This window comes from Orycteropus afer, unplaced genomic scaffold, assembly GCF_000298275.1.
Source record: "Orycteropus afer afer isolate SDZICR_OR568_19922 unplaced genomic scaffold, OryAfe1.0 scaffold00124, whole genome shotgun sequence".
NCBI classification, from domain to species: domain Eukaryota; kingdom Metazoa; phylum Chordata; class Mammalia; order Tubulidentata; family Orycteropodidae; genus Orycteropus; species Orycteropus afer.
In genome coordinates, this window is record NW_006921711.1 from 5,353,370 (window position 1) to 5,379,543 (window position 26,174).

At 40.1% G+C, this 26,174-nt stretch overlaps 1 protein-coding gene across 1 annotated transcript in view; it reads left to right on the forward strand.

Annotated features, from left to right (window-relative positions):
* PRKCE (protein kinase C epsilon) overlaps positions 1 to 26,174 on the forward strand; it is a 794,842-nt gene that overhangs the window by 637,709 nt on the left and 130,959 nt on the right. The window contains exon 11 of the mRNA XM_007944393.2: positions 1,905 to 2,059. Within this exon, the coding sequence (XP_007942584.1) occupies positions 1,905 to 2,059 (155 nt within the window). The remainder of the gene's footprint in view (positions 1 to 1,904; positions 2,060 to 26,174) is intronic.

Genomic DNA, 26,174 nt, shown 5'->3' on the forward strand with positions numbered 1-26,174 from the left:
CCGCCATCTTGCCCCGCCTCTCTACTCCAAAGCCCCACCTTTAAATGCTGTGCTTTGTGTCCAGTGTTAGAGAATATACAGCAGCCAAAAGAGCAAGGGCTTTTGCTCTTTGGAGATTTGGATTCTTTAAAACCCAAGTGCCAGGTGGGAGATTTTGGTAGGAAGGTGGCAGCACCTATTTCTGATTATATAGTTCATAATGTTGCTGCTATCAAATCATCCACAACTCATGGCAACCACATGTACAACAGAACCAACCCTGCCTAGTCCAGTACTATCCCCATCATTTGTTGTGGATTGAACCATTGTAATCCGTAGGGTTGTCATTGACTGAATTTCAGAAGTAGATCACCAGGCCTTTCTTCCTGGTGATCTTGTTTTCCTTGGCTTTCAGGCTACCTCCCTCTCATGGGTTGTCTCTCTATGTTTCTGGCAGAGTTTTTTCTGCCTCCTTATATAGGTTTCTCTTCTCCCTGGCCAGTAAGTTGGAATCCCATGATTCTAGGCCATCTTAGCCTAGGTTCTAGGCCATCTTAGTCTGGGAACTCCACTGAGACCTATTTCACATCATTGAAAACTGTTCAGCATCATAACACACAATCCTCTACTGATACACTGGCCATGGCTGTGCTTGAGGTGCAATGTCAGGAATTGAACCTCTGTCTCCTGCATAGAAGGCAAAAACTCTACCACTGAATCTCCAGAGCTCTTGCTCAGTTACAATAGAGCAGTGTTAAATAAATGACATGGCTCTACTTGCCATATGAAAGAATTACTGCAAAGAATCAGCAGGATGAATTCCCTGTGGAGGCTATAAGGGAGAATTTGTTCTTTGTTTCTTCCAGCTTCTGGTGGTGCTGGCATTCCTTGGCTTGTGGACTCATCACTGCAGTCTCTGTCTCTGCAGTCATACCACCTTCTCCTCTTCTGTGTGGTCAGATTTCCCTCTGCCTCCCTGTTATGTGAATACTTTTGATTGTATTTAAGGACCACTCTGATAGTCCTAGGAGCTCTGGTAGCATAGTGCCTAAGGCACTTGACTGCTAACCAGAAGACTGGTGGTTCAAACCCATGAACCACTCCACAAAAGGAAGGTTGGGCAATCTACTCCCGTAATGATACTGCCTTGGAAACCCAAGGAGGTGTCACTAGGATTCAGGTCCAACCCAACAGCACATAACAACAACTAATAGTCCTGATAGCATAGTGCCTAAGGCACTTGACTGCTCACCAGAAGGCTGGCGGTTCAAACCCACCAGCCACTCCTCAGAAGGAAGGTTGGGCAATCCTACTTCCATAGTGATACTGCCTCGGAAACCCAAGGAGGGGTCGCTATGAGTCAGGGCCGACTCAATGGCAAACAACAACAACAACAACAATAGTCCTGCATCATCTCATCTCAAAACTTTTTTTTTATTATTCTGCAAAGTCTTTCTTTCTTTTTTCCTTTTTATCATATAAGGTATGATAACCTCTCAGACTCCAGAGGTTAGGATGTGGATACCTTTTGATGGCATTCTTCAACCTACCACACATATAAAGATGAACTAGAGCTTTCATAGGGGCAGAGCCCTGTCCAATGCCACACTTCAAGTTAGTGACAAAAATCTGATAAGGACCCAGGCCTCTTTTCTGTCAATTTTGTGCTTCTTCCAATAGGCCAAACTGAAGCCCATATCTCTCCTCAAAAAGTAAGACAGGGAAAGAGATTTTGAAAGAACACCTCATACCATCATTCATGTGCTTCATTCACTTTTTTCTTTGGTTGTGTGCTACCAGGATCCATCTGCTTTTGTTCCTTTTTCCTCCTCAGGTGTTAGTTGTATTATAGGCACGCAATACTCATGTCTGCATGGGCAGCTGAGACGACTGGAGCTAAATAGCATTTTCTCCTTTCCTTTCAGGACCGCCTCTTTTTTGTCATGGAATATGTCAATGGTGGAGACCTCATGTTTCAGATTCAGCGCTCCCGAAAATTCGACGAGCCCCGCTCACGGTTCTATGCTGCAGAGGTCACCTCAGCCCTCATGTTCCTTCACCATCATGGAGTCATCTACAGGTAGCCTCTTATCTCCTCTTCTCTGGTTTTGAAGTGAAAAAAATAAAGAATTCTCTGGACACTTGAAATGACTTTGGCTCCCACCCAACTGTTCTCTTAGCAACCAGCTTTAGATTAGTTGTTTGTTCCAATTTGCTTACAGAGAACTTTTTTGGGGGCTGTTTATCATTGTGAATGTTAATATTTGAATGGCCCCAGGAGATCTGACCCACTGTTTGTGCCAGTTTTGATTTAAAGCTCAAGTTTGACATTTTGAAGACTTGGCGCCGGGCAGCCTTGCTGCGACCTTCATTTCTCTCTCTCCCCACCCTCTTCCTTGAACATCAGGGCATTCTCTTTCCTTTTTCCTTCTGTGCCATGAACTTCCTCCCCTTCCCAACCTCTTGCCACTTCCTGAGTTTGTTTGGTTTAGTTGTCTCCTGCAGATAGAATCAGGGAAGGAGGATTTGCTCGGGGGTCTCAGGGTTTATGATCTGGAACAGGGGAAAGGGAAGTAGCCAGTATCCAACAGGAAGTGACTCTTTGCAGTCCCTTCTTACTGCCCTGTACCCCTTCCAAGAAAACATAGAACATGTGTGTGTGTGCGCACACACACACACGCACTCTTATTTTCCAGTAAGGGAGCAGGACTGTTTACGCAGGCTCTTCTGTGAGGTCAGGAATTCTAGGAGGAGTAAATATTTATAATTAGCAACAGGGACACTAAAGATCCTAAGGTTTTTTTAGTGACTGTCCATTTCTTTACTTGGCCTTTGCTTCCTTCTCTTTTATTTTCTTTCTTTCTTTTTTTTTTAATTGGGTGTTAGAAAGACTGGCTATAGCCTTGGTTTAGCCCAGGACTTAGTCACTGGCTACTCCTGGGAACAAAGCCCCAACTAAAATGCTCTTTAGAGTCTCTGGCCATCCCCATCCCGGACTTTCTTTTCCCCCGCCATCTCTTAGCTCCCTAAAATGTGCCTCTCTCTGCTCAAAAGTAATCAATGGTTCCTTATGACCCACTTGATGAAGCCCATGCATTTTAGCCTGCTACCCAAAGATCTCTACAATATGAGTCTCCATTTTAGTTTCCCATTGTTGTTGTTGTTGTTGTTAGATGCCATTGAGTTGGTTCTGACTCATAGTGACCCCATGTGCAGCAGAACAAGATACTACCTGGCCCTGGGCCATCCCCCACAGTCCTTGCTATGCTTGAGCCCATCATTGCAGCCCCTGTGTCAATCCATCTCATTAAGGGTCTTCACCTGTTTCCCATTACTACATTACAAATTACCAGAAATTAGCAGTTGTTTTAAGCTCTCCATCAGTCAGGAATCCAGGCATGGCTTAGCTGGATCCTCTGCTCAGGGTCTCTTACAAGACTGCAATCAAGGTGTCAACCAGGCTGCATTCTCATCTGGATTTGGGGACCCTCTTCCAAGCTCACTTGGTTGTTGGCAGAATTCATTTCCTTGATGCCTCAAAAGTCATGCAGCTTGCTTCTTGAAGGCCAGCAAGAGGAAAGTCTTTCCTGCTTTAAGTCTCTGGACTCACTTTTAAAGGATTTACCTAATAAGATCAGGCCCACCCAGGTTAATCTCCTTTTTGACTAACTGAAAGTCATATGTTTAGGGACCTAAAATATATCTGTAAAATTCCCTCATCTTTGCTCAATAATGTAGCATAATCTTGGGAGTGATGTCACATCACCTTTACCATACTCTCTTGGTTAGAGGCAAGTTACAGAATCTTCAAGAGAAGGGGATTATAGGATTATACAAAGATGTGACTCACTTTGCTCACCCTGACTCAATACATTTTCTCACCCTACTTCCCACAGCACCTTATTTTGAACCCACCAAAGTTCTTAGCTTTCCTCAAACTCACATTCCAATTCCTCACTTGGCTGTGCTTATGCTCTCCTCTGTGTCACTTTATCCAACCTAGAAGCCTTGTTGAGACACTGCCTGTGCAGGAACCTAGCCTCACCAGCTGAGTGAGCCCTTCCATCCCCCACATTCTTTCTTTAGCCTTTCATTGCTGCACTTAACACTGTTTACTTTGTGCACTTTTAATTTAATTCCTCAATCTTCCTTTTCTTATTGTTCTGTATACTCTTGTCATTTTACACATAGTAAATAGTCATTTGATTTCAAATCGTGTAAAAATTCTAATCCCTGCACCCAAAGCTGTTAACAAGCCAGTTAGATTTGCAGGGGATAGATATGTACATTGTTAGGTCCCAATGATGAGAAGATCTGCCATCCTTTGAGATATCATCCAGCTGTCATCCCTATGAAAGCCACATTATAACCCATAGTTCCTTAGCATTTGACTGCTAAGCAGAAGACTGGTGGTTCATACCTACCACCCACTCCTTGGAAGGAAGATTGCACAATCTACTTCCATAGTGATACTGCCTCGGAAACCCAAGGAGGGGTTGCTGTGGGCTGGGTCCGACTCAACGACAGTGAGTGAGTTCCTTAGCAGGGATTCTGAGACTTGCCTTAAATAATTTGCCAAAGGTAAGTGACAGCATTTAGGAAGTTGCAGTCTTGGGTCTGACTGACCAACAAGTTTGTACCTGCCTTTTCAAGTCCAATGTTCACTCTTGAGCTTGTCATTCCAGGGACTCCAACACTTGGCCTTCCCATACATGTCTAATTTTCTTTTCTCCTCTTCTTTCTTAACTGAATGCTTCCCTCTCACCACATCTCTGACCACTTTTGCCCTTTTGGCTTCTATGAGCCTTGCCCTCTCTCTGTCCATCCTACCTCCCTGACCATTTCTCTTCAATCTCTATATTGTGTAGACTAGCTCTCTTTCCTCTATGCTTGTGCCTCCATTCTTCAAATGCTTGTTTTTCTCAGGGCCTTCACCCTTCTTTGTTTGCACCCTTTGTTCCTATACCAAAACCAAAGCAAACTCACTGCCATCAAGTCAGTTACTACTCATAGCAACCTCCACTGGGTTTCCAAGGCTATGAATCTTTATGGAAACAGACTGCCTCATTGTTCTTCTGTGGAGTGGCTGGTGGGTTCAAACCTTGGACCTTCTGGTTAGCAGCCAAATGCCTTAACCATGGCATTGTTCCCATATATACTCCCTGGACAATTTCAACCTTTCTATGTCTTTGAATGACTCCCCTATTCCAGTGACTCCCATATGTCTATGTCCAGACCCTCATCATTTCCAGAACCCCAAATAAGACTTCTATCACCTTCTGGACTTTCTTCCAATCTCAAATTAAGCATGTCCCTTCAGAACTTATCTTCATCCTCATTCTTCCTTCTTTGTTATCCGATATGCTTTCTAAAGTACAGATGGATTGTCACATTACAGGTATCCCCCAATTTTTGAAAGTTCACTTTATACTACTTTACTTTTACACGAGACCTGCTTTAAGTTTTTGCTACTGAAAGAAATCTGAAGAGGATCTTTGCTTAAAAATAAAATTAAAAAAGAAAAAAGACAAAAAGCAAAGCTAGTGTTCAGCATCTGTTTTGCAGCAAGCCATTAAAGAAGGCAGTGCACATCCTGAGCAGCAAGAGTGGTGTCGCCAAGCTCCTTCCCCAGGATCTACACTCAGCATCTCAGCGTCAAGCTGCTGTTGCTTTCAACTGTGTCTGTGAACACTATACATTAGTGTTATTTTGGGTTTTATGTGTTATTTGGTATGATTTGATAGGTTATTTTTTGCATCTTGGAATGCTCAAAATATTCCCATATAAATTAATGGTAATTTCTTCTTTGCTTTACACCATTTGAGCTAACAGAAGGTTCCTTAGGAATGCTTCACATAAACTTGCAACCCTTGTCACCACTACCCCTTACCATGTATTCTACCTTGTACGTACGCCACATTACTTGGCTTTCTCCCCCAAGTGCTGTTCTCTCTTCTTTCTCTGTGCCTTTGTCTCTGCTGTTTCCAGGACTCCCTTCCCCCCAGTCTGTGTCTGCAATACTAGTTCTCCATTCATAACTATGGTGTGACTGCCTCAGAGGACCTCATTTAAAAAATAATATAGATTCCATAATATGGAAGGAGGGGAGGTAAATAGGGGTATAGATGAAAACCAATGAGCCGTGAGTTGATCATTGTTGAAGCAGAGGGTAGGGTCTTAGGAGTTCACTATTCTACTTTTGTATATATTTTAATATATATATGTTGTAATAGTAATACTAATTTGAAAAGAATACAGATGATAGGGTAACACTCCTGGAACTTTCAATTCAGTAGGTCTGGTATGAGGTTATAGAATCTGTACCTTTTTTTAAAAGCTCCCCAGGTGATTTGGAGACCACAGATCTAGAGAAATCCCTTTCCTCCCTCAGGACTATGTCAAAAGAACCTCCTCTCTGACCACCCAGTCCATAATGGCTATCATCCCTCATAGACCTAACACTTCCGTGCCGTACATTAAGCAGATCCCTTTGCCAACCTTGTATTTGTTTTTACTTGAAATACTTACTGATGCCTCTATTCTGTGATATGCATATTCTTATGATACATATTCTGTGATTCAGAATGCCACACAAGAGTGTTTACCTTTCACTCTGTATGGCCTGGGACAGTCCCTATTTGTAGTAGGTGCTCAGTCAGTATTTGTTCTTCTGGTCTATAATGCTCTAGATCCCTCCAGCCCAGTGGGTTGCTACCTTATAGATGTATACCTGTGTCTGTATTTGAAGCATCCTAACACACAACACACAGTTTAATTTCTCTGATCCCAAAAGGTACCTATTTCTTCATATGTCTTATTTTACAGATTAATGAGCACCATCTCATCTCTATTTCTCATGTTGCATTTGTTTCAAGATATCGGCAGGAGGGCTACATGGGGTATTTAGTCTGAGGCTAGCTAAAGAGGCTGTGAGTGTTTGTCCCTGACTATTTCCTTCTGACTGTTTTGAAACAAGGTGGAGGCCATAGTCTGTGTAATGCAGGTCTCTACCACGGATCTCCTTGAGAGATTGGCAAGAACAGACTCTGGAGAGTAAACTTCACTGCTGACAATCAGGTTGAATTTTCCAGCCCTACCCGCTGGAATTTGTACACAAACTAATTAGTGGCTAAATGGCCAGTGTTCAAGAACTAAGGGAAGAGGAGGGAGAGAAGGGCCCTGCCTTGGCCCAGTCTAGATTGCTCTGTAATCATGAGGTCCTTAGAAAAGGCTTTTCATGTTGACAGTGATGATGTTTATTAAAAGTCAAATAAGAATTAAGCTCAGGGGAACACAGATTTAGTAAAAACCACAGAACACCGTATAAACATGACCCTTAAATCCTGAAATGTCTTTTTCTCTCCAGGGCGGGGGGCAAATCCCAAAGAGGAAGCTTAGGAGAGGTACCCCCAGAAGGAGCAGAAGATATCCTGAGGTTGCTAGCTGTGCTCTCCAAGCCAGGCCTCCCCAGAAAAAGCATGCAGAATTGTGATATAACTGTAGGAAGTGCACCTTGTTGGAGCATGATATCCTGACCTGATGCCTGGAATCTTTTCCTGTCACTGGCACAGTTAGAGATTTCCTAACTTGATGAAGGTCTCTTTCATTAAAGCCTGTGTTAATAATTGAAAAGGCTGAAATTTATGATCTCATCTCTTTTTCATACATTTTCAATTTATTTAATTCTAAGACATAGCTGGTGAGGAGGATGAGGTAGGACAATCCCTCTTTTTCCTTCTCATTCTTCTAGGACTTGGCCCTTACAAAGTCACTGAGGGTATTTGGGGATCCTTTCTCCCCACAGAGCATTGTTCTCAGCCATCAGCATTCTCCTACCCATCATAAAAAATGACAATTTAATATAAAGCTCCTAAACATCTAAGAGTTGAGTCTGTAATGGGAGGATATCAGCTGCTATGGCAGGACCCATGAATGAATGTTAGATCAAAGAGGGCCTTAGAGACTATCTAATCCAACGCCTTCATTTTATAGATGAGGAACTTGGAAACGAAACTGGGCAGTAATTTACTCAAGTTTAAACAACAAGGTAGTAAAAAGCTCAGATGTTATTTTAATCAAAGATATACACATAGATTAAGAGGCAAATAGTTCCACAAGGTGTTTAAAGAAATAAAAAATCAATTTTCTACTCTCCCCACCCATTTCCTCTTCCACAGAAGCAACCACTTTCAACTCTTTCAGCTGACTTTTTTGATATGGACATATATATTTCTGAGGATAAAAACTTATTATTACTTCTAGGTTTTTTTTTTTTTTTTTTTAAGGCATTATCTGTTGACTTTCCACTATGGAAGATGGGGATTTCATTCTCTTGCTCATCTACTACCCACCCCCATTGCCTTATCACAGATTTACAACTTTCCCATCGTCCCATTCTCTCAGAAAATTTTATTATAATTTTGGTTAAGTGAATATATGTTGTTTATATTATTAGTACTTTGAAATACTGTTTGGAGCTAAGCCAATAAATGTAATCTATAATTACTTTTCCTTTACTACAACATCCACTGCCGTGGATTCAGATCTGACTCATAGCGACCCCTCGTTGGGTGTCTGAGGGTGTATCACAATGGAAATAGATTTCCCAACCTTCCTTCCAAGGAGTGGCTGGTGGGTTTGAACTGGCAGCCTTCTGGTTAGCAGTCAAATGCCTAGGCAGTACACCACCAGAGCTCCTTTTGTTTGTTGTTTATATATTTGTTCATATGTTTGTTTTCTCTGAAGTTTATAATCATTCGTTTGTTTTGTCTATGCTTGATAATTCAACCACAAGCTCTTTACAAATTGTCCACATAGCCTTTCAAGTTGTTTAGATGCATTAGATAGTGTATCAGTTATGTATTCTTAGATAAATTTCTCTTAGAATCTTCTTAACCTCTCTAGTCTGGATAGTTGTCCTCTATGCCTGCTGCTTAGCTGTCAGTGGAAGCCCTCCTCACTATTTTCCTAAAGATTCCTTTTTTTCCTTCTTATATATTGAAGCTTGAGCTTTTTTATCCCATATCTTCTGCTTTCTTGGAATACACCATCAATTTGGCAAATCACCCTCCAATAATTTTCTAAGAAATGGTTTAAGAAGTAATTCTTTGAGACTTTTAAAAAATATCTAATATGATCTTTATTTTACTCTCAAACTGATGGATAGTTTGGCTGGGTATATAATTCTAGCTAGAACATGATTTTTACTCAATATATGAAGTATGGGAGTTCTGGTGGCATAGTGCCTAAGGCATTTGACTGCTAACCAGAAGGCTGGTGGTTCAAACCCACCAGTCACTCCTTAGAAGGAAGATTGGGTAATCTACTTCTGTAGTGATACCGCCTCAGAAACCCAAGGAGTGGTTGCTATGAGTTGCATCTGACACTACGGCAGCAAGTTTGGATTTTTTGGTTTTATATGAAGTATTGTTCCATTGTCTTCCAGCGTTTAGTGTTACCATTAAGAAGTCTGAAGCCATTTTGATATTTGATCCTTTGTATGGAACCTTGTAAATCTTTCTGACTCCACTATTTAAAAATTACTGAATGATGTGGTGTAGATTTATTTTTGTCTATTGCGTTGAGCCCTGAATTGACTTTTACAGTTTGGAAAAACATCCCTTGGTTCTGGAAAATGTCTTATTTATTTCCTTAGTGATTCCTTCTCTTCTGTTTTCTCTTTGGACCTATCATTTGGATTTGATATTGGTTGACTGGTTGTTTATCGTAGACAAATTGGCTGGGCCACTTAGTTAGGGAATCCCTGACTGTCAGTATTTTCAGATCTTTTAGAGTTCTCAAATTACCTTGGAAAGACTCTCTCAGAGCCCTTCCTGAACGAAGAGGGACTGGCACCTCGTACGAGCCCAGTGAGGGAAGAGGTTTGGAGGACCCAACTTGCAGAGTACATATGTTCATTTAATTCTCCTTTTTCCAGTACTGTATCCTGGTGTCCCCAAGTCTAGAGACCCTGTGATTCCCTTCTTCAGAGAATAACCCTCTGGGAGTAAAAAAGAGGCTATGCAAAGTAAAGAAGAATATCTGGGTTTCTAGCTGCTTTTCAACCAGATCATTTTATTTTATCTCTCTTTACATCACCCTCATCTCCAGAGGTAACTGTTGCTATTAACTTCTACGCTCTGGCAGGGGAGGAAGGCAGGGGAATTCTGCAGGATAAATTTAATTATTCTTGACTTTCCGCATTGGCTGGTTCAGGATTCAGTCTTTTCAGGTCTACTAAGTCTTCTACCACTTACCCATTTGTTTTCAAGCTTCCTACATTGCTTTGTATTGTTTCTTGTCTTTGTGTATTTTGGCTTTTGTGTGTAATATAGGGAAGGACATAAAAATAGTTGTGGGTCTTTAATCTATACTTTTTATCCAGAAGTCAGTATTATGAATAATAACAACCATAGCAAAAATACTTACTTAGTCTTTATTAAAAGCATGTTACACATACCAGTTCATTTAATCTTTATAGGAACCTTATGCATTAGGTACTGTTATTATCCAAAGGAATTATTTGGTAATTGCAGATATCACTATCACTTTCACTGGCAGATCACATTGTTGTTGTTGCTTCAATTCTGTGTGGGAAGCAAAGTTGCATGTTACATATTGTATGTTGGAGATGGAGTTTGGGGTCAGAGGACTGCAGTTGAATCCTAGGTCTGTCTCATCTTAGTTGTGTTTTTCTGGACAAAATACTTAACCTGTTTGAAATGTAGTTTCCTCATTTTACCATGGGAATCATAACACAAACCTTGGATAGTTTTTAGAATTAAATGAGAAGTTATTTGCAGAAATAACAAGTACATTGCTTGGCACCTAGTAGGCTAAATAAATATCTGTTGGCTGAATGGATGGCATAAATTTACAAAGCCAGAGGATCAGGATTCAAGTCCTAGCATTGTCACTTGATAACTGAATAACTCTGGGCAAATTATCTCTGAGCCAGAGATTATCATCTGTAAAATGGCACTAATAAGAAGAATAGGTTCTGACCTGCAGATGTGGCTGGCATAAATTGTAAGACATAAATAGAGTTGTTGTTGTTGTTAGGTGCCATTGAGTCAGTTCCAACAGATAGTGACCCCTGACCCCTATGTACAACAGAACAAAATACTGCCTGGTCCTGTGCCATCCTCAAAATCATTGCTGTGTTTGAGCTTATTGTAGCCAACTGTGTCAATCCATCCCATTGAGGGTCACCCTCTACTTTTCCAAACAAGATGTCCTTCTCTAGGGACTGGTCCCTTCTGATAACATGTCCAAAGTAAGTGAGAAAAAGTCTTGCCACCTTCACTTCTAAGGAGCATTCTGTTATATTCTTCTGGCAGTCTGTGGTATATTCAATATTTTTTATCAACATCATAATTCAAAGTCATCATTTCTTCTTCAGTCTTCCTTATTCATTGCTCAGCTTCTGCATGCATATGAGGAATTGAGAATATCATGGTTTGGGTCAGGTACACCTTAGTCCTCAATGTGAAATCTTTGCTTTTTAACACTTTCAAGAGATCGTTTACAGCAAATTTGCCCAATATAATTCATCATCTGATTTCTTGACTGCTGCTTCCATGCATATTGATTGTAGATCCAAGGTAAGATGAAATCCTTGACAACTTCAATCTTTTCTTCATTTATCATGGTGCCACATATTGGTCCATTTGTGAGGATTTTTGTTTTCTTTATGGTGAAGCATAATCTGTACTGAAGGCTATAGGCTTTGATCTTTATCACTAAGTATTTCAAGCCCTCTTTGCTTTCAGCAAGCAAGGTTGTAGTATTTGCATATCACAGGTTGTTAATGAGTCTTCCTCCATTCCTAATGCCATGTTCTTCTTCAGATAGTCCACCTTCTCAGATTACTTGTTCAGAATACCAGTTGGTTGACCAGGTAGCTGTCTTCCTAATTGCTTGGCGTACACAAGTGAGTGATTCCAGTGCTTCATCCCTTCACTGAAACATTTCAATTGGTATTTTGCCAATACCTGGAGGCTTGTTTTTTACCAGTGTCTTCAGTGCAGCTTGGACTTCTTCTTCCTTCAGTATCATCAGTTTTTGATCATATGCTGCTTCGTGAGATGGTTGAATGTCGACCAATTCTTTTTGGCACACTGACTCTGCATCCCTTCCTTCTTCTTTCAATGCTTCCTGTGTTGTTCAATATTATGCCCATAGAATCCTTCAGTATTGCAACTCCAGGTCTGAATTTTTTCTTCAGTTTCTTTCAGCTTGAGAAATGCTGAGCATGTTCTTTTCTTTTGGCTTTCTAACTAGATCTTTGCATATTTCATTATAATACTTTGTTTTCTTGAGCCACCCTTTGAAGTCTTCAGTTCAGCTCTCTTACTTCATCATTTCTCTCATTTGCTTTAGCTAATCTCCAGTCAAGAGCAAGTTTCAGAGTCTGTTCTGATACCCATTTTGGTCTTTTCTTTCTTTCCTGTATTTTTGATGATCTGTTGCTTTCTTCATGTATGATATCCTTGATATCATCCCACAACTCATCTGGACTTCAGTCATTGGTGATCAATAGGTCAAATCTATTCATTGAATCTAGTCTGTAAATTCAGGTCGTATATATGTACTTTGGCTCTCATGGACTTGTTTTAATTTTCTTCACCTTCAACTTGAACTTGCAAATGAGCAATTGATGATCTGTTTTGTAGTCAGCCCCTACCTTGTTCTGACTGATAATATTGAGCTTCTTCATTGTATCTTTCCAAATATCTAGTCAATTTGATTCCTCTGTATTCTATCTGGTGAGTTCCACATGTAGAGTCATCATTTATGTTGTTGAAAAAAGGTTTTAAATAAGATAATGAGTTCATCTGGAGGTGTGTTTGGGGACAGTGTCTGAGAAGATGTGGACACAAAAGAGATGGTGACAGTGAGGCAATGCCCCTGTTTGGAGAAAGCAGGTTGGTGAATATATGATTCTGCAGCATCCTTAGTGGAGATTAAGGGCCAGTGAAAGTCAGGCCCTGATCTTAGGACCAGGTTATATTCTAGTGCACAGAGACTATTCCATTTGATGATTTTCCATTTTCTGAGGGCACTTTGGGACTCTGAGACAGGATCAGTGAGTGCTGATAAATGCACATGACAGTAACCTATGGGCTGACACAGCTGACAGATGTCCTTCGTTGAGAGCTGTAAAGTTTGACTTTGGTGCCTTGACCTCCCTGTTGGGTTCTCTTTGCTCTCAGCCATCTTCATGAGCCCACCCACCCCACCCAAACCCAACCCTGCCATCTGGTCCCTATGTGACCTGTTGTTGTTATGTGCCATGAAGTCGGGCCCGACTTATACCGAACCTTCCTTGGGTTTCCAAGGCAGTATCACTACAGAAGTAGCCATCATCTTTCTGAGGAGTGGCTGGTGGGTTTGAACCGCCAGCCTTCTGGTTAGCAGTCAAGTGCTTTAGGCACTATACTACCAGAGCTCCTAAGAGACAGTCTGGCTACCTGGTGGGGAGTGGCTGGTGGATTTGAACCGCCAGCCTTGGTTGTGGCAGATGACTGCCTTAGGCCTGAAATGTACATTTTTAGTTTGATGAGAGTCATTCTATCCCTCCACCATGTTGTATAATTGAAGTCTTTGTCCAAACCCTGATAAAACCCACTGCCATTGAGTCTATTCTAACTCATAGTCACTCTATAGTGCAGAGTACAGCTGCCCCATAGGGTTTCCAAGGCTGTCAATCTTTAAGGAAACAGACTGCTTCCTTTCTCCCATGGAGTGACTAATGGGTTTGAACCACTGACCTTTTGGTTAGCAACCAAATGCTTTAACCATTATACTACCAGAATCTCGGAAGGAAGGTTGGGCAATCCTACTTCCGTAGTGATACTGCCTTGGAAACCCAAGGAGGGGTCGCTATGAGTCGGGGCCGACTCGACGGCACATAACAACAACAACAACAACAACAACAACTACCAGAACTCCTTAAACCCTGATAAAGAAATGATAAATATTACCATGGGTATTTCAGGAGTAATCACTTGTTGTGGGTCCAGATTTACTCAAGGGTAAGACTCACTTTACCCCCAAAATGATAAGCACATGTTACCTCTTGGTAAAAATGTGGGGTATAGTCATTGTGACCTGATGAGGGGAGGGGAGAAGAAAGCAGAGACTGAGCTAGATGGAATGCAAGCCAAATTTACATTCCTCTGAGGAAGCCACATTTTTTGCTGACTGAATAAGAAGTAGGATTTTGACTTTCATTGACATGGGAACTTCAGAGCAAACAGGAAGGTTAAAACCAGAGGGAAAATCCTAATTAAATTTCTTTTAGTGTTTCAGCTTATGGTGTGTGTTCAAAGAAAAAAATTTTCAAGGATTCTGTCATCTCCTCCTTTTATTTTTATGTCTGTCACAGTATATACCATAGAACTAAGAACCTAGTATGCTGGTTGAGTACACAGCTCTGGGACCCCTGGGTTCAAATTACCTCCATGCTCATTAGATCATAGGTAAGGAACTTAACTCTTCTCTAAATCTCAGTTTCTTCATCTATATAATGGGGATATTACTTGCCTCACAGAGATGTTGTGCACATCAAATGAGTTAATACACATAAAGCAGTTATAGTTCTGGTACAGAGTAAACACTAAATGGTAGCTTTGTCATCATTATTGTTTTACAACTGCTTCGTGCCTAAGGCACTTGACTGCTAACCAGAAGGCTGGAGGTTCAAACCCACTAGCCACTCCTTGGAAGGAAGATGGGGCAATCTACTTCCATAGTGATACTGCCTCGGAAACCCAAGGAGGGGTCGCTGTGAGTCAGGTCCGACTCGACGGCACATAACAACTGCCAACAAGTAGGCAGTAGAAAGGATTCACTTTGTCCACCTTGAAAGTTTCACCATGAATGTATCCTGCCAATTGGCAAACTGATGAAAACCTCCTGTCAGCTGATAGTCTTCCAAGCAAGAGATGTTTTAGGAGTTTGGAACTATCATATGAAAGCAATTTTATATCTATTTATTGGCTTCATTTTTATTTTGTGACCATGCAGTGTTCTACAGAAAATAGAAATCTTAGAAGACGTATTTCTGCTGTGTATTCAACAACTCCTAGGTTTAGCCATATGACTTTGTTTCTTCAGTGCTTTTGGCTAATGATTGAACTACTGAAAATGAGAATTATTTTAGCAAACAATTGGTGGCTTTTGCCATGTGGTAAACAGAGTCCTTTGTGAACTTCTGAGGTTAGTTCCCAGTGGTCTCTGTCAGCCCTCCCCATAGTGCCCTACATGTCTCTCTATTGGCTTCATTCCCAGGTGATTCAGGCTGGGTGGAATGGGACAGTTAGAGGGACCACCGGAGTTGGAGGAGTAGGGGCCAATTTTAATTGGCTCTGTTTCTCTCTTTGGTCCCAGTAACAAGCTGAAGGATTTGTATTGGGTGTTGTCACCACATTCTGTCTCCTTGCTTCTGGATCTCTCCTCCCACCATTCCTGGCAGATTAATTTTCATAAAACAAGAAATTGGGGCACTTTCATATACAGAAGCCTACTATGACTCTGGGCTATCTCAGCCTAATGTTCATACTCTCCTGCTTTTTACCCAAAGCCCTCTACAATCTCACCCTTTCACTAGCTTCATCTCTGAAATTTGCATACAGATCTCTTTCTCCCACAAAATTTGACCACTTCCTAACTTCCCAATTGCTTGTCTCACCGCTCTCCTCCTTGAATCACTTCCTGAATCTCACTCCATGCACAACATGTTTTTATTTCCTAGACCCTGAATACAGTCACCAGCACAATGTGCTTTCACACCTCCATACCTTTCTCCATTGCTATTGGGTGCTGTCAAGTCGTTTCTGATTCATAGCAACCTCATATGACTGAATATGACTGCCCCACAGGGTTTTCTGTAATCTTTATAGGCGTAGATCATCAGGTCTTTTTCCCACAGAGCTACTGATTAGATTCAAACCACCAACCTTTCAGTTAGCAGCTGATCATTTAACTGCTGCACATGTGATGCGGATCAAGGCTCTGGTACCTCTATCAAGGAGCTCTGGTGGTGCAGTGCTTAAGGCATTTGACTGCTAATCAGAAGGTTGACAGTTCAAACCCAACAGCCACTCTACAAAAGAAAGATGGGGCAATCTACTTCCATAAAGATTTACCACCTTGGAAACCCAATAGGGGTCACTATGAGTCAGAATCAACTTTATTGATGGTGGGGGTTTGGTTTTTGTCATTGTTGTTATTGTTGCCTCTATCTAAGCTGTGGGCTGTGGCTGTTTTATAGAAAGGGCCACATTAATGCATGTGAGGGACCTAAATACTGATAATCTGTGATGCTCCCTCCTTTTTTATGCATTCAAATAGGATATGTGAGTTATATATATATACATGTGTGTATGTCTGTGTGTTAGCTATTCATGATGTAACTTTAAAAAAATGCAACTGTAATATTAGTGATTGAACACAAAAGTAGTGTATGTCATTTTAGTGGAATGAGATGAACTGGATTATAAACTTTTTAGTTGATGTAGGGTACTAAGATATTTACTATATGCCACATTTTCTACAAAAAGAATATTCCACACATTCTACAACAAAGAAAATGAGTCAGTGAACTTAGTTGCTTCAACAATCAATGTAAAATTCTGTTGATCTCCCACAAGAAGAAATAGATTTTCACCAATTTTGCTTGAAATGGCTCATACTTCAATTTTGATGCCTCTTTTGTAATTAAAAAAAAAAAAAAAAAAAAACCCACTGCTGTGGAGTTGGATCCAACTCAATAAATGGCTATAATTATACATGAATACATGGAAAGATTTCATAAAAGAAAATTTAATGATCAGAAAACAAACATTACAATAAATTATTATATTTTATTTTATGATAGATCTTTCATCTCTACTCTACCATGTTATGATTAAAAAAACATTTTATTCTATTCTTTGCTCTTACAAATTCTTCAAAGATTTTGTCACAATTAAGCTACAGAACAATATCTACTCCCATACATGATAAGGATAATAAATTGAGTCTTTCTTGAATTTTTGCTGTGCACTGAGAGTTTTTGAGAATGTTAATGCTAAAAATGAACATTCTGTTATTGCAATTTGTGATCATTACATTTAGGAATATACGTAAAACCATTTCAACATTGGGAAATACACATTATATTTAATCTTTTATTACAGAATCATGCATGTTTACGTGAGTAAAATGTGTCTTTCTTTAATCTGTCAACTTAGTTCTCATATAAGAACGTAGTTGTTGTACTTCTTTGTAAAGTCATTGGGATAAGCCTTCATTAATCACATAGATCCCTTTATGCATTCTTCATAAGATATATACACATTATTTAAGAAGGAAAATCTTTGTACTCCTTTGCATTTCCTTCCATGCATGATTCAAGTGTGTCAATGATGGTGTTGTGTGTGGTTACATGAAACTAATCTCTGACACTTAGTGATACTTCTGGAGCGCTTACGTCATTTACTTATTTCTGTCTAATGCTTCTGTCATGGTGAACTGCTTGATAATCAGTATTTGTCAGTATTTATTTTGTTGCATTTTCAAATTTTTCAATATCTCCTCTTAAATTATATAAATACCTTGCTAATTCGAACAGAACAAGGGGACACTACATGGTTTAAAATCAAGAAGGGAGTGCGTCAGGGTTGTATTCTTTCTCCACACTTATTCAATCTATATGCTGAGCAAATAATCCGAGAAGCTGGACTATATGAAGAAAAACGTGGTATCAGGATTGGAGGAAGAATCATTAACAACCTGAGATATGCAGACAATACAACTTTGCTTGCTGAAAGTGAGGATGACTTAAGGCACTACATCATCATCAGTAGGTGATGAAGGTTGAAGAATACAGTCTGCAGTATGGATTACATCTCAACATAAAGAAAACAAAAATCCTCACAACTGGACCAATGAGCAGCATCACAATCAATGGAGAGAAGATTGAGGTTGTCAAGGAATTCACATTGCTTGGTTCTACAATCGATGCCAACGGAAGCAGCAGTCAGGACATTAGACGACGTGTAGCATTGGGAAAGTCAACTGCGAAGGAACTGTTTCAAGTGCTGAGGAGCAAGGATATCTCATTGAGGACTAAGGTGCGCCTGACACAAGCCATGATATTTCCAATCACCTTGTATGCATGTGAGAGCTGGACAATGAATAGGGAAGACTGAAGAAGAGTTGATGCTTTTGAGTTGTGGTGCTGGCGGAGAATGCTGAAAGTACCATGGACTGCTAAAAGAACTAACAGATCTGTCCTGGAGGAAGTGCAGCCAGAATGCTCCTTGGAAGCAAGAATGGCCAGACTTCGTCTCACCTATTTTGGTCATGTTGTAAGAAGGGACCATTCCCTGGAGAAGGATGTCATGCTTGGTAGGGTGGAGGGTCGACGAAAGAGGGGGAGGCCTTCAAAGAGATGGATTGATACAGTGGCTGCGATGATGGGCTCGAGTATAGCAGGGATTGTGGGGCTGGTGCGGGATCGGGCAGTGTTTCGTTCTGCTGTGCATGGGGCCGCTATGAGTCGGAAACGACTCGACGGCACTTAACAACAACAACAACAATAACTGATAGAGATCTATGCAAGTCTTTAAATTCACTTCTGAATCATAGAGAGCTTGACTCATCTGATGAAAATGCTGCAATTTATTATGCCACATAGCCAACATAAATATATAATCTAGCTTTTGTATTTTGTTGATGATGTTCTATGCTTCTCTTTTGGTATCTCATTTTTGTATCTGATCTTCAGCAATATTTTGGAAGGCATCTAGAATCTGAGTATACGATTCCAGGATTACACTCGTTGCTATAGCAAGTGTTTCCTAACTCCACCAGAGCTCCCAACAGGTTTTAGAAAGGTATTTTAATACTCAATCATTGCCAAAATAAGTTACACACTGCCCCTCACTGAGTAGAGGCAGCAAAAAATGTGCAGAATAACTGAATAGTATAGAAAAACTCAACTACTTTCAGACAACAATCTACTGTGCTGTGTCCTACTATATTAAGTGAGTATGCAGCACATGGTATGAAAATGGCATATTCATCACGTTCTAAAATTTTCTGTTGCATACCTTTATAACATCTAGATATATTGACAACATTGTCATTGGACTAGTCTTTGCACTTAGAAAAATCAATTTTTCAAGCTTCACATAAATGGTTAAGTATTTGATTTGCGATTTGTTTATTGATACCACTTTTTGAGCTAGTAAATGTGATAAATTGCTTTCCATCTGTTGGAGATACATAACTTAAAACATTATTTAGCTGATCTGTAAGAGGAAGTTAAGGAGTAGAATCTACAAATTGAAATATTGAGCTATTGATTGAATTTTATCACTTATAAAATTTATTAATTCTTTATATGTTGTTTTAGACATATACAATGGGTTACCCTTTGCTGTGTTATGATATTTGGATAAAACTGAGCAACTAGTTCCAGTAAACAAAAAAATTCCCATTTGTGGGGACCCAAACATTTCATTTCTTCCTCAAAAAGACAATCTACGTTCAGCAAGTGTTATGACAGCAATAGTGCATTGCAAAATGGCTTTCCAGTATTGACGTTCTTTATTAATCTGTTTCCAGTTCATAAATTAAGCCAAAACCATGTCTTCAGTTTAAATATGACAGCATACAATCTCTGTGAATTGAATTCTTTTCATGTTTATCAGTCATATTCGAGTAGTGCAAATTTCTAAAACCATCCATAGCAAATGGAGAATTACACAACTAAAGACTGAATAGTTTGCAAACAAAACAACATACAAAGCTGAGAACACAGTAGCCACTCCCTCTTATACTTTTCACCATTAGCTTTGAACCCTAGAAATATATTCTGGCCACAGAACTTTGTTTATTTACATTCCAGAAATTTTCAACATGCAAATGATCCTCTGTGATGTTGACAATCACTTGGTCCCCTTTCAGTCCAGTAATTTACATTAGAAGATAAATTATCCCGCAAAGTAGGGTCTATATTTCTATAATTTAAGGGGTCTGTAGATGCAAGAATTTCAAATTCTAAAATAGTTTCACTTTCTACACCATTATTACTATTTTCTTTTTTTGCTAGAGCAATGAATGGATGCAGAATTTGGAAGAAATTCTGTTATATTTGTATTGCAGTTAGTAATTTGAGCACTAGCAGTACAGGTACAACAATTTGTACCCATTAAACTCAAATGTTCAATGAGAGAAGTCTCTTCTGATTCATTACATTTTAAAAAGGAATTCAGTTTTGGAGTTTTCTATAGGGATTCACAAATCCTTTTCTTTTTGTCTTCTGCAAATTTTTGTTTTCGTGCTCCACTTACTGTTGCTGTTTCATTTTACCTGGATATAAAATTTTGTTACTTTTTGAATTTGTTTCTCCCATAGCATCTTCTTAATGCACCTAATACCTTATTTATTCGCACATGTAAAGTATTATCAAGCACCATGTCCCATGCAACAGACAATAAAAAATAAAACTCACTTGATACATAAATTAAAACTTTCCATGTTAGGTAAATATTAGTATTTCCAGTATTTTTTGGACATTTACTGTATTTGTATTATATTAATTTATTACCCATGTTAGTATTACATTAAATGTAAACTAGATTGTATCTGTATGTATGCCCAACATATTTTAAAGTTATAAATGTTATTGTTTACATAATTTAAGACATAACTCTGTATGTAAATGCTATACAGTTCAAAAGTAACCTGATAGAATTCATTGCAATGATCACCTTATTCCAGTTCCCTCACTTTTGTGCATCTTCTGGGACTGGCGTTCCCATTGGTTGTTGATGAGGACATGCAAAGAGCATTGCTGGCTCTCCTCACTAGAGCTGCTTGATCAGCAGATGTGGATTATACAGGACGGTTCTCTCAAAATGGATCAGTGACTTGTTATCCATTAAGATAATCCGTCCTTAACCAGTAACCACACATGTTGGATCAAGTTGCGTATTGGGTGAATATAGCAAAAGTTAGACTCAACAGCCCACCCCCACCTTATTTATTAGGAGGAATTAGTATACTCCCAAGAGACCAACCATGATAGTGAATTTTAATTGAATGGGAGGGAACCATAGGACACAGATGTCAGTGAAGATGTTGAAGTGGTAGGGGCCTCATAGCTTAAACAACCTTATGCATGGGTGCCCTCATGACCCTCTGTGAGCTCTGTTTTCGCCCAGCATATTCTCACTCACTGGAGCTGGTGTCAATTTCATTTAGGACCTTTGCACTGTGGCACTTTTCCTTGTGTCCTGTCAAGTTGGAATCCATGGATTCTTGCTTTGGACAACTGTTGCCCCTGTTTTGTTAATGACCTGAGCATGTGCTCACCTTGCTTATTCCCTGTTTCTGGAATGGCATACCTTTTTTCTTTGCTTTTCTAACTTTCTCATCTTTTAATATTCAGCTTCAGGTTACCAACCCTCAACTTTGCCAGCAAAGTTTGTCATTTCTCCCCATTGCTAACATTACATCTATTCTGTTATATTATAATAGTTCTCACTGTGTATTATAATTATTTATTGGTTAATTGATCCTGTAGGGCTTCCACAGATTATTTGGAGTTTGTGCTTTTATGCATTGGCCTATGATTTTTTGGCTGATCTATTCAAATGTATCTTCCTTTGGAAGGTGGAGAATGTTCCTAAGTATATTTGGCCACAGGATGTATTTTCTGATTGACTTCTCCCTGGAGCAACATTTCCCTGGGCCTCCTTCCTCTATGCACTGCCCTGTCCCACACTTGGTATTCTTCACAATGCTTGATTGATGAATTGCTTCAGTAGCAAGAACAGTGGGTAGGAATCAAGAACCAGAACTCCAATAAAGTTCTGCCTCCTCTGGGTGACCTTAGGCAAATTACTTCTCTGGGCCTCAGTTTCCCTGCCCACAAAATATGATGATTGGATTGGATGGTATATCTTTGTGATCCTGAGATTGTTTGGTCTGGGAATGCTGTGAACAGACTTTAAAAGTGAATCTCTGAAAATGCCCCTCACAAATCCCTCAGTGACACAACAGAGGAGGACTGGATCCAAACAGCAGAGTGCTGGTTGCTAGTGGAGGGTTCCTTTGGAACATGAGACTTCATTGGCAGGGGTCCCACAGTCTGCTCTCTGAGTAGCAAATTACCATCTGTGGGTTTTCTCTCCTCTCTAATTTATCCAACGTCTTCTCTTTCAATCAAAAGGAGTTGTTTTTTCAAGGCTCTATTGTTGCCAAGTATTTATCCCTGTGATGTGCAGAGCTCCCTCAAGGGGCTCTCACTGACCATGCGAGCAAGAACTCCTGAGCAAAGAGCAGAGCTGCAAACACCAAAGTTACTGGTTAACAAAGTGGTGCTCCTATCAGAATTGAGAAGCCTGCGCCCATGTTGTCAAAAAACCCTCTCAGAAGTGGGGCATATCTCTGATGAAATCCCCTCTCTTGTTGGAAATCTGCTAATGAGAAAACATTCATCTGAAGGGGATTTCTTTTGGGTTTATATCATTATCTTGAGGAGCGGGTAAGAGAAAGTTTCTGTTATTCGGAGAACAGTGTATTTATGCAGACATTCATTATTAGTGAGCTCCCTAAGTGTGTCATGTGGAGGCCTTGGAGACAGCATGCTCAGGAAAAGAGACATAGTCTCTGCCCTCTTGGCACTTAAAGTGGAGATGACAAACAATAAAACAAGCAATAACCATAAAAACTGATGAGGGCAATGACGGTAAAGTATAGGGTGCTGGGGAAGTACCCAAGAAAACCTAAGCTTGTCTGGGGAAAGTCAAGAAAGGTTTCTGGGGAAGTAACTTCTCTGAGAGAGGCCCAAGGGATAAGTTGGAGTTGGCCAAGGAAGACAACATGGAAGGGTGTGTCAAGCAGTGGAAACAATCTCCAAAGGCTTATGGGAAAAACCTAATGGGTCTATGCTCACTGCCATCGAGTCGAATCCAATTCACAGCAACCCTTCCTTGGGTTTCTGAGGTGGTATCACGATGGAAGTAGATTGCCCAACTTTTCTCGTGAGGAGTGACTGGTGGGTTTGAACCACTAGCCTTCTAGTTAGCAGTCAAATGCCTTAGGCAGTATGCCACCAGAGCTCGAAAATAATTTCTGTATACCTAGAACTCAAAGCAAAGAGGGAGGGAGGCCTGGTGAGCGATGAGGCTTGGGGGAGTCCAGGGGTCTCATTCTGAATCTGTCACAAGTTATGTAACATGTTTTTGGGTTGTGTTATATGTGGGAAACCTGAAATAAGGGGTACCCTGTTTAATAGATTTTAGAGCTAGAAGAAAACTTGTGAGATCAGCTGCTCCAATTCCATCTTTCATAGATAAATAAGCTGAAACTCAGACAGGTTGTATGACTGGTCTCTTACTGACACAGACAGAAGTAGAACTTGGAGTTCTGGTGTTTTGATGATGTATGTTGTTGTTGTTGTTATTTGCCATCGAGTCGGCATACATTGATGATGTATACTGTCCCATTAAACAAAACCCTGATTTGTAGAGTTTGCTCATTTCTGTGGGGTAAATACTCCCTCTGTGGGAGTATTTTGTGAGGTAATCGTTAAACATGAGTAGCTTGAAAATGTTCAGGCTACTCATATTTAACAACTACCTCACAAAATTTCTGAAAATTGAACGAACATTTGGCTCCTGTGAGTGAAATGAGCCGCCAGCTCCAGTACACCGATGGAAAAGCGGATTGTGGCAACTCTTCCCAACTCTCTGTTAAGTGACTTTTTTTTGGTAGCTTGAAATCAGCCCTGCTGGGAGTATTATTTATTCATACCCATACCCATGGCCATCAAGTATATTTCGACTTACAGCAACCCTTTAGGACAGAGTAGGACTGCCCCATAGGGTTACCAAAGCTATAAATCTTTACGGAAGCAGACTGCCTCTTTCTCCCATGGAGCAGCTGGTGTGTTCAAACCATCAAACTTTTGGTTAGTAGCCAATCTGTTTAATAACCACTATGCCACCAGAGCATGGAAATTGTAAATGCTACAGATGTAGCCCCACCCCACCACCACAAATAACCATTGATTATTGCTAAATATTTACCCACTGGAATATACTTTGCAGTGATCAGTGATCAAGAAGACAAGAGAAAACATTCCAGTACACTATCTGCCTTATACTATGTGACTCTGGGCAAATTAATTCACATCTCTGGCCTTGGTTTCTTAACCTATAGAGTGGGGATAATACTGTAATTAAATAAATTAAAGATGCTTCAATGATAAGATGTACCATTGTGATTTTGTGGGGTTTTTTTTAAATACATTTATTATGTTAGAGCAATTTTAGATTTATAGAAAAATTGCAAAGGTATTATAGATAATTTCCATAGACCTACATCCAGTTTCCCCTGTTATATACATCCTATATCAGTAAAGAAGAGTTGACGCTTTTGAGTTGTGGTGTTGGTGAAGAATACTGAGAGTACCTTGTGCTGTTAAAAGAACGAACAAATCTGTCCTAGAGGAAGTGCAGCCAAAATGCTCCTTTAAAGCGAGAATGGCCAGCCTTTGTCTCACCTACTTTGGTCATGCTGTCAGAAGGAACCATTCCCTGGAAAAGGATGTCATGCTTGGTAAAGTGGAGGGTCGACGAAAGAGGGGGAGGCCTTCAACAAGATGGATTGACATGGTGGCTGAGACGATGAGCTCAGGTATAGCAGGGATTTTGAGACTGGCACAGGACCGGGCACTGTTTCGTTCTTTTGTATGTAAGGTTGCTATGAGTCAGAGACAAATCGATGGCACATAACAACAACATATTACTATGGTACATTTGTCACAATAAATGAACCAACATTGAAACACCATATTTTATGTACGTGTTATTTATTTATTTTTTTTTTGCCAACCATGCAACTCCCTTCCCTTCTCCCCTTGCACTATTTTTATAAGCATGCTATGTAGTGCTTGGGAGCTCTGATAGCATAATGCCTAAGGCACTTGACTGCTAACCAGAAGGCTGGCGGTTCAAACCCACCAGCCACTCCTTGGAAGGAAGGTTGGGCAATCTACTTCCATAGTGATACTGCCTCGGAAACCCAAGGAGGGGTCGCTATGAGTCAGGTCCGACTTGACGGCACAGAACAGCACAATAACACGTGTAATGCTTTACACATTATTTGTGAAAAACACAGTATTATTATAAACTAAGTCCATACTTTATTCAGATTACCTTAGTTTTTTTATCTAATGTCCCTTTTTTGTTCCAGAATCCCATCCAGGATACCACATTACATTTAGTCATCCTAGTTTCTCAGACTTACCTTGTTTTTGGTAATCTTGACAGGTTTGAGAAGTACTGGTTAGGCATCTGTAGAATGTTCCTCAACTGGGATTTGTCTGATGTTTTTCTTATGATTCGACTAGAGTTATGGATTTTATTGAGGAAGACCGCAGAGGTGATCATCATATCATACCAAGGTTATAGACTATCAACATGACTTATCACTGATGACATTGACCTTGATTGCCTAGCTGAGGTAGTGTTTGTCAGGTTTCTCCACTATAAGTTATTCTTGCCCCCTCCCTTTTCCATCCTGTGTTCTTGGGAAGGAAGTCACTCTGTGAAGCCTACACTTTAGGAGTGGGGAATTATACTCAACTTCCTTGAGTGCCAAGTATCTATATAAATTATCTGGAATTCATCTGCCTGGAAAACTTGACTCCTCCTTATTTATTAATTTATTCACTTATTTATACTGTGGGCTCATGAATATTTATTTAATACTTTCATTTATGATCCAAACTGTTTTGTTCCTCAAACTGTTCTAACTTCAGTCATTGGAATCTCTTTAAGTTGACTCCTCTGTCCCTTTGATGTATTTCCATCATTGCAGGTTGTAGAGTGGTTAAGTGCCTGGCTGCTACCTGAAAGGTCAGTGTCCAAACCCCCTCCACTCTGTGATAGAATGATGTGGCAGTCTGTTTCTGTAAAGATTTACTGCTTTGGAAACCCTATGGGGCAGTTCTACTCTGTTCTATGGGGTAGCTGAGTCAAAATCAACTCTGGCAATTGGTTTATTATTTTTTTAATACTTCAAAGGAGGGCTAGTGGTGTAGTGGTTAAAGCATTAGGCTGCTAACCAAAGGTGGGCAGTTCAAACCCACCAGTCACTACTTGGGAGATAGATGAGGCAGTGAGTTTGGT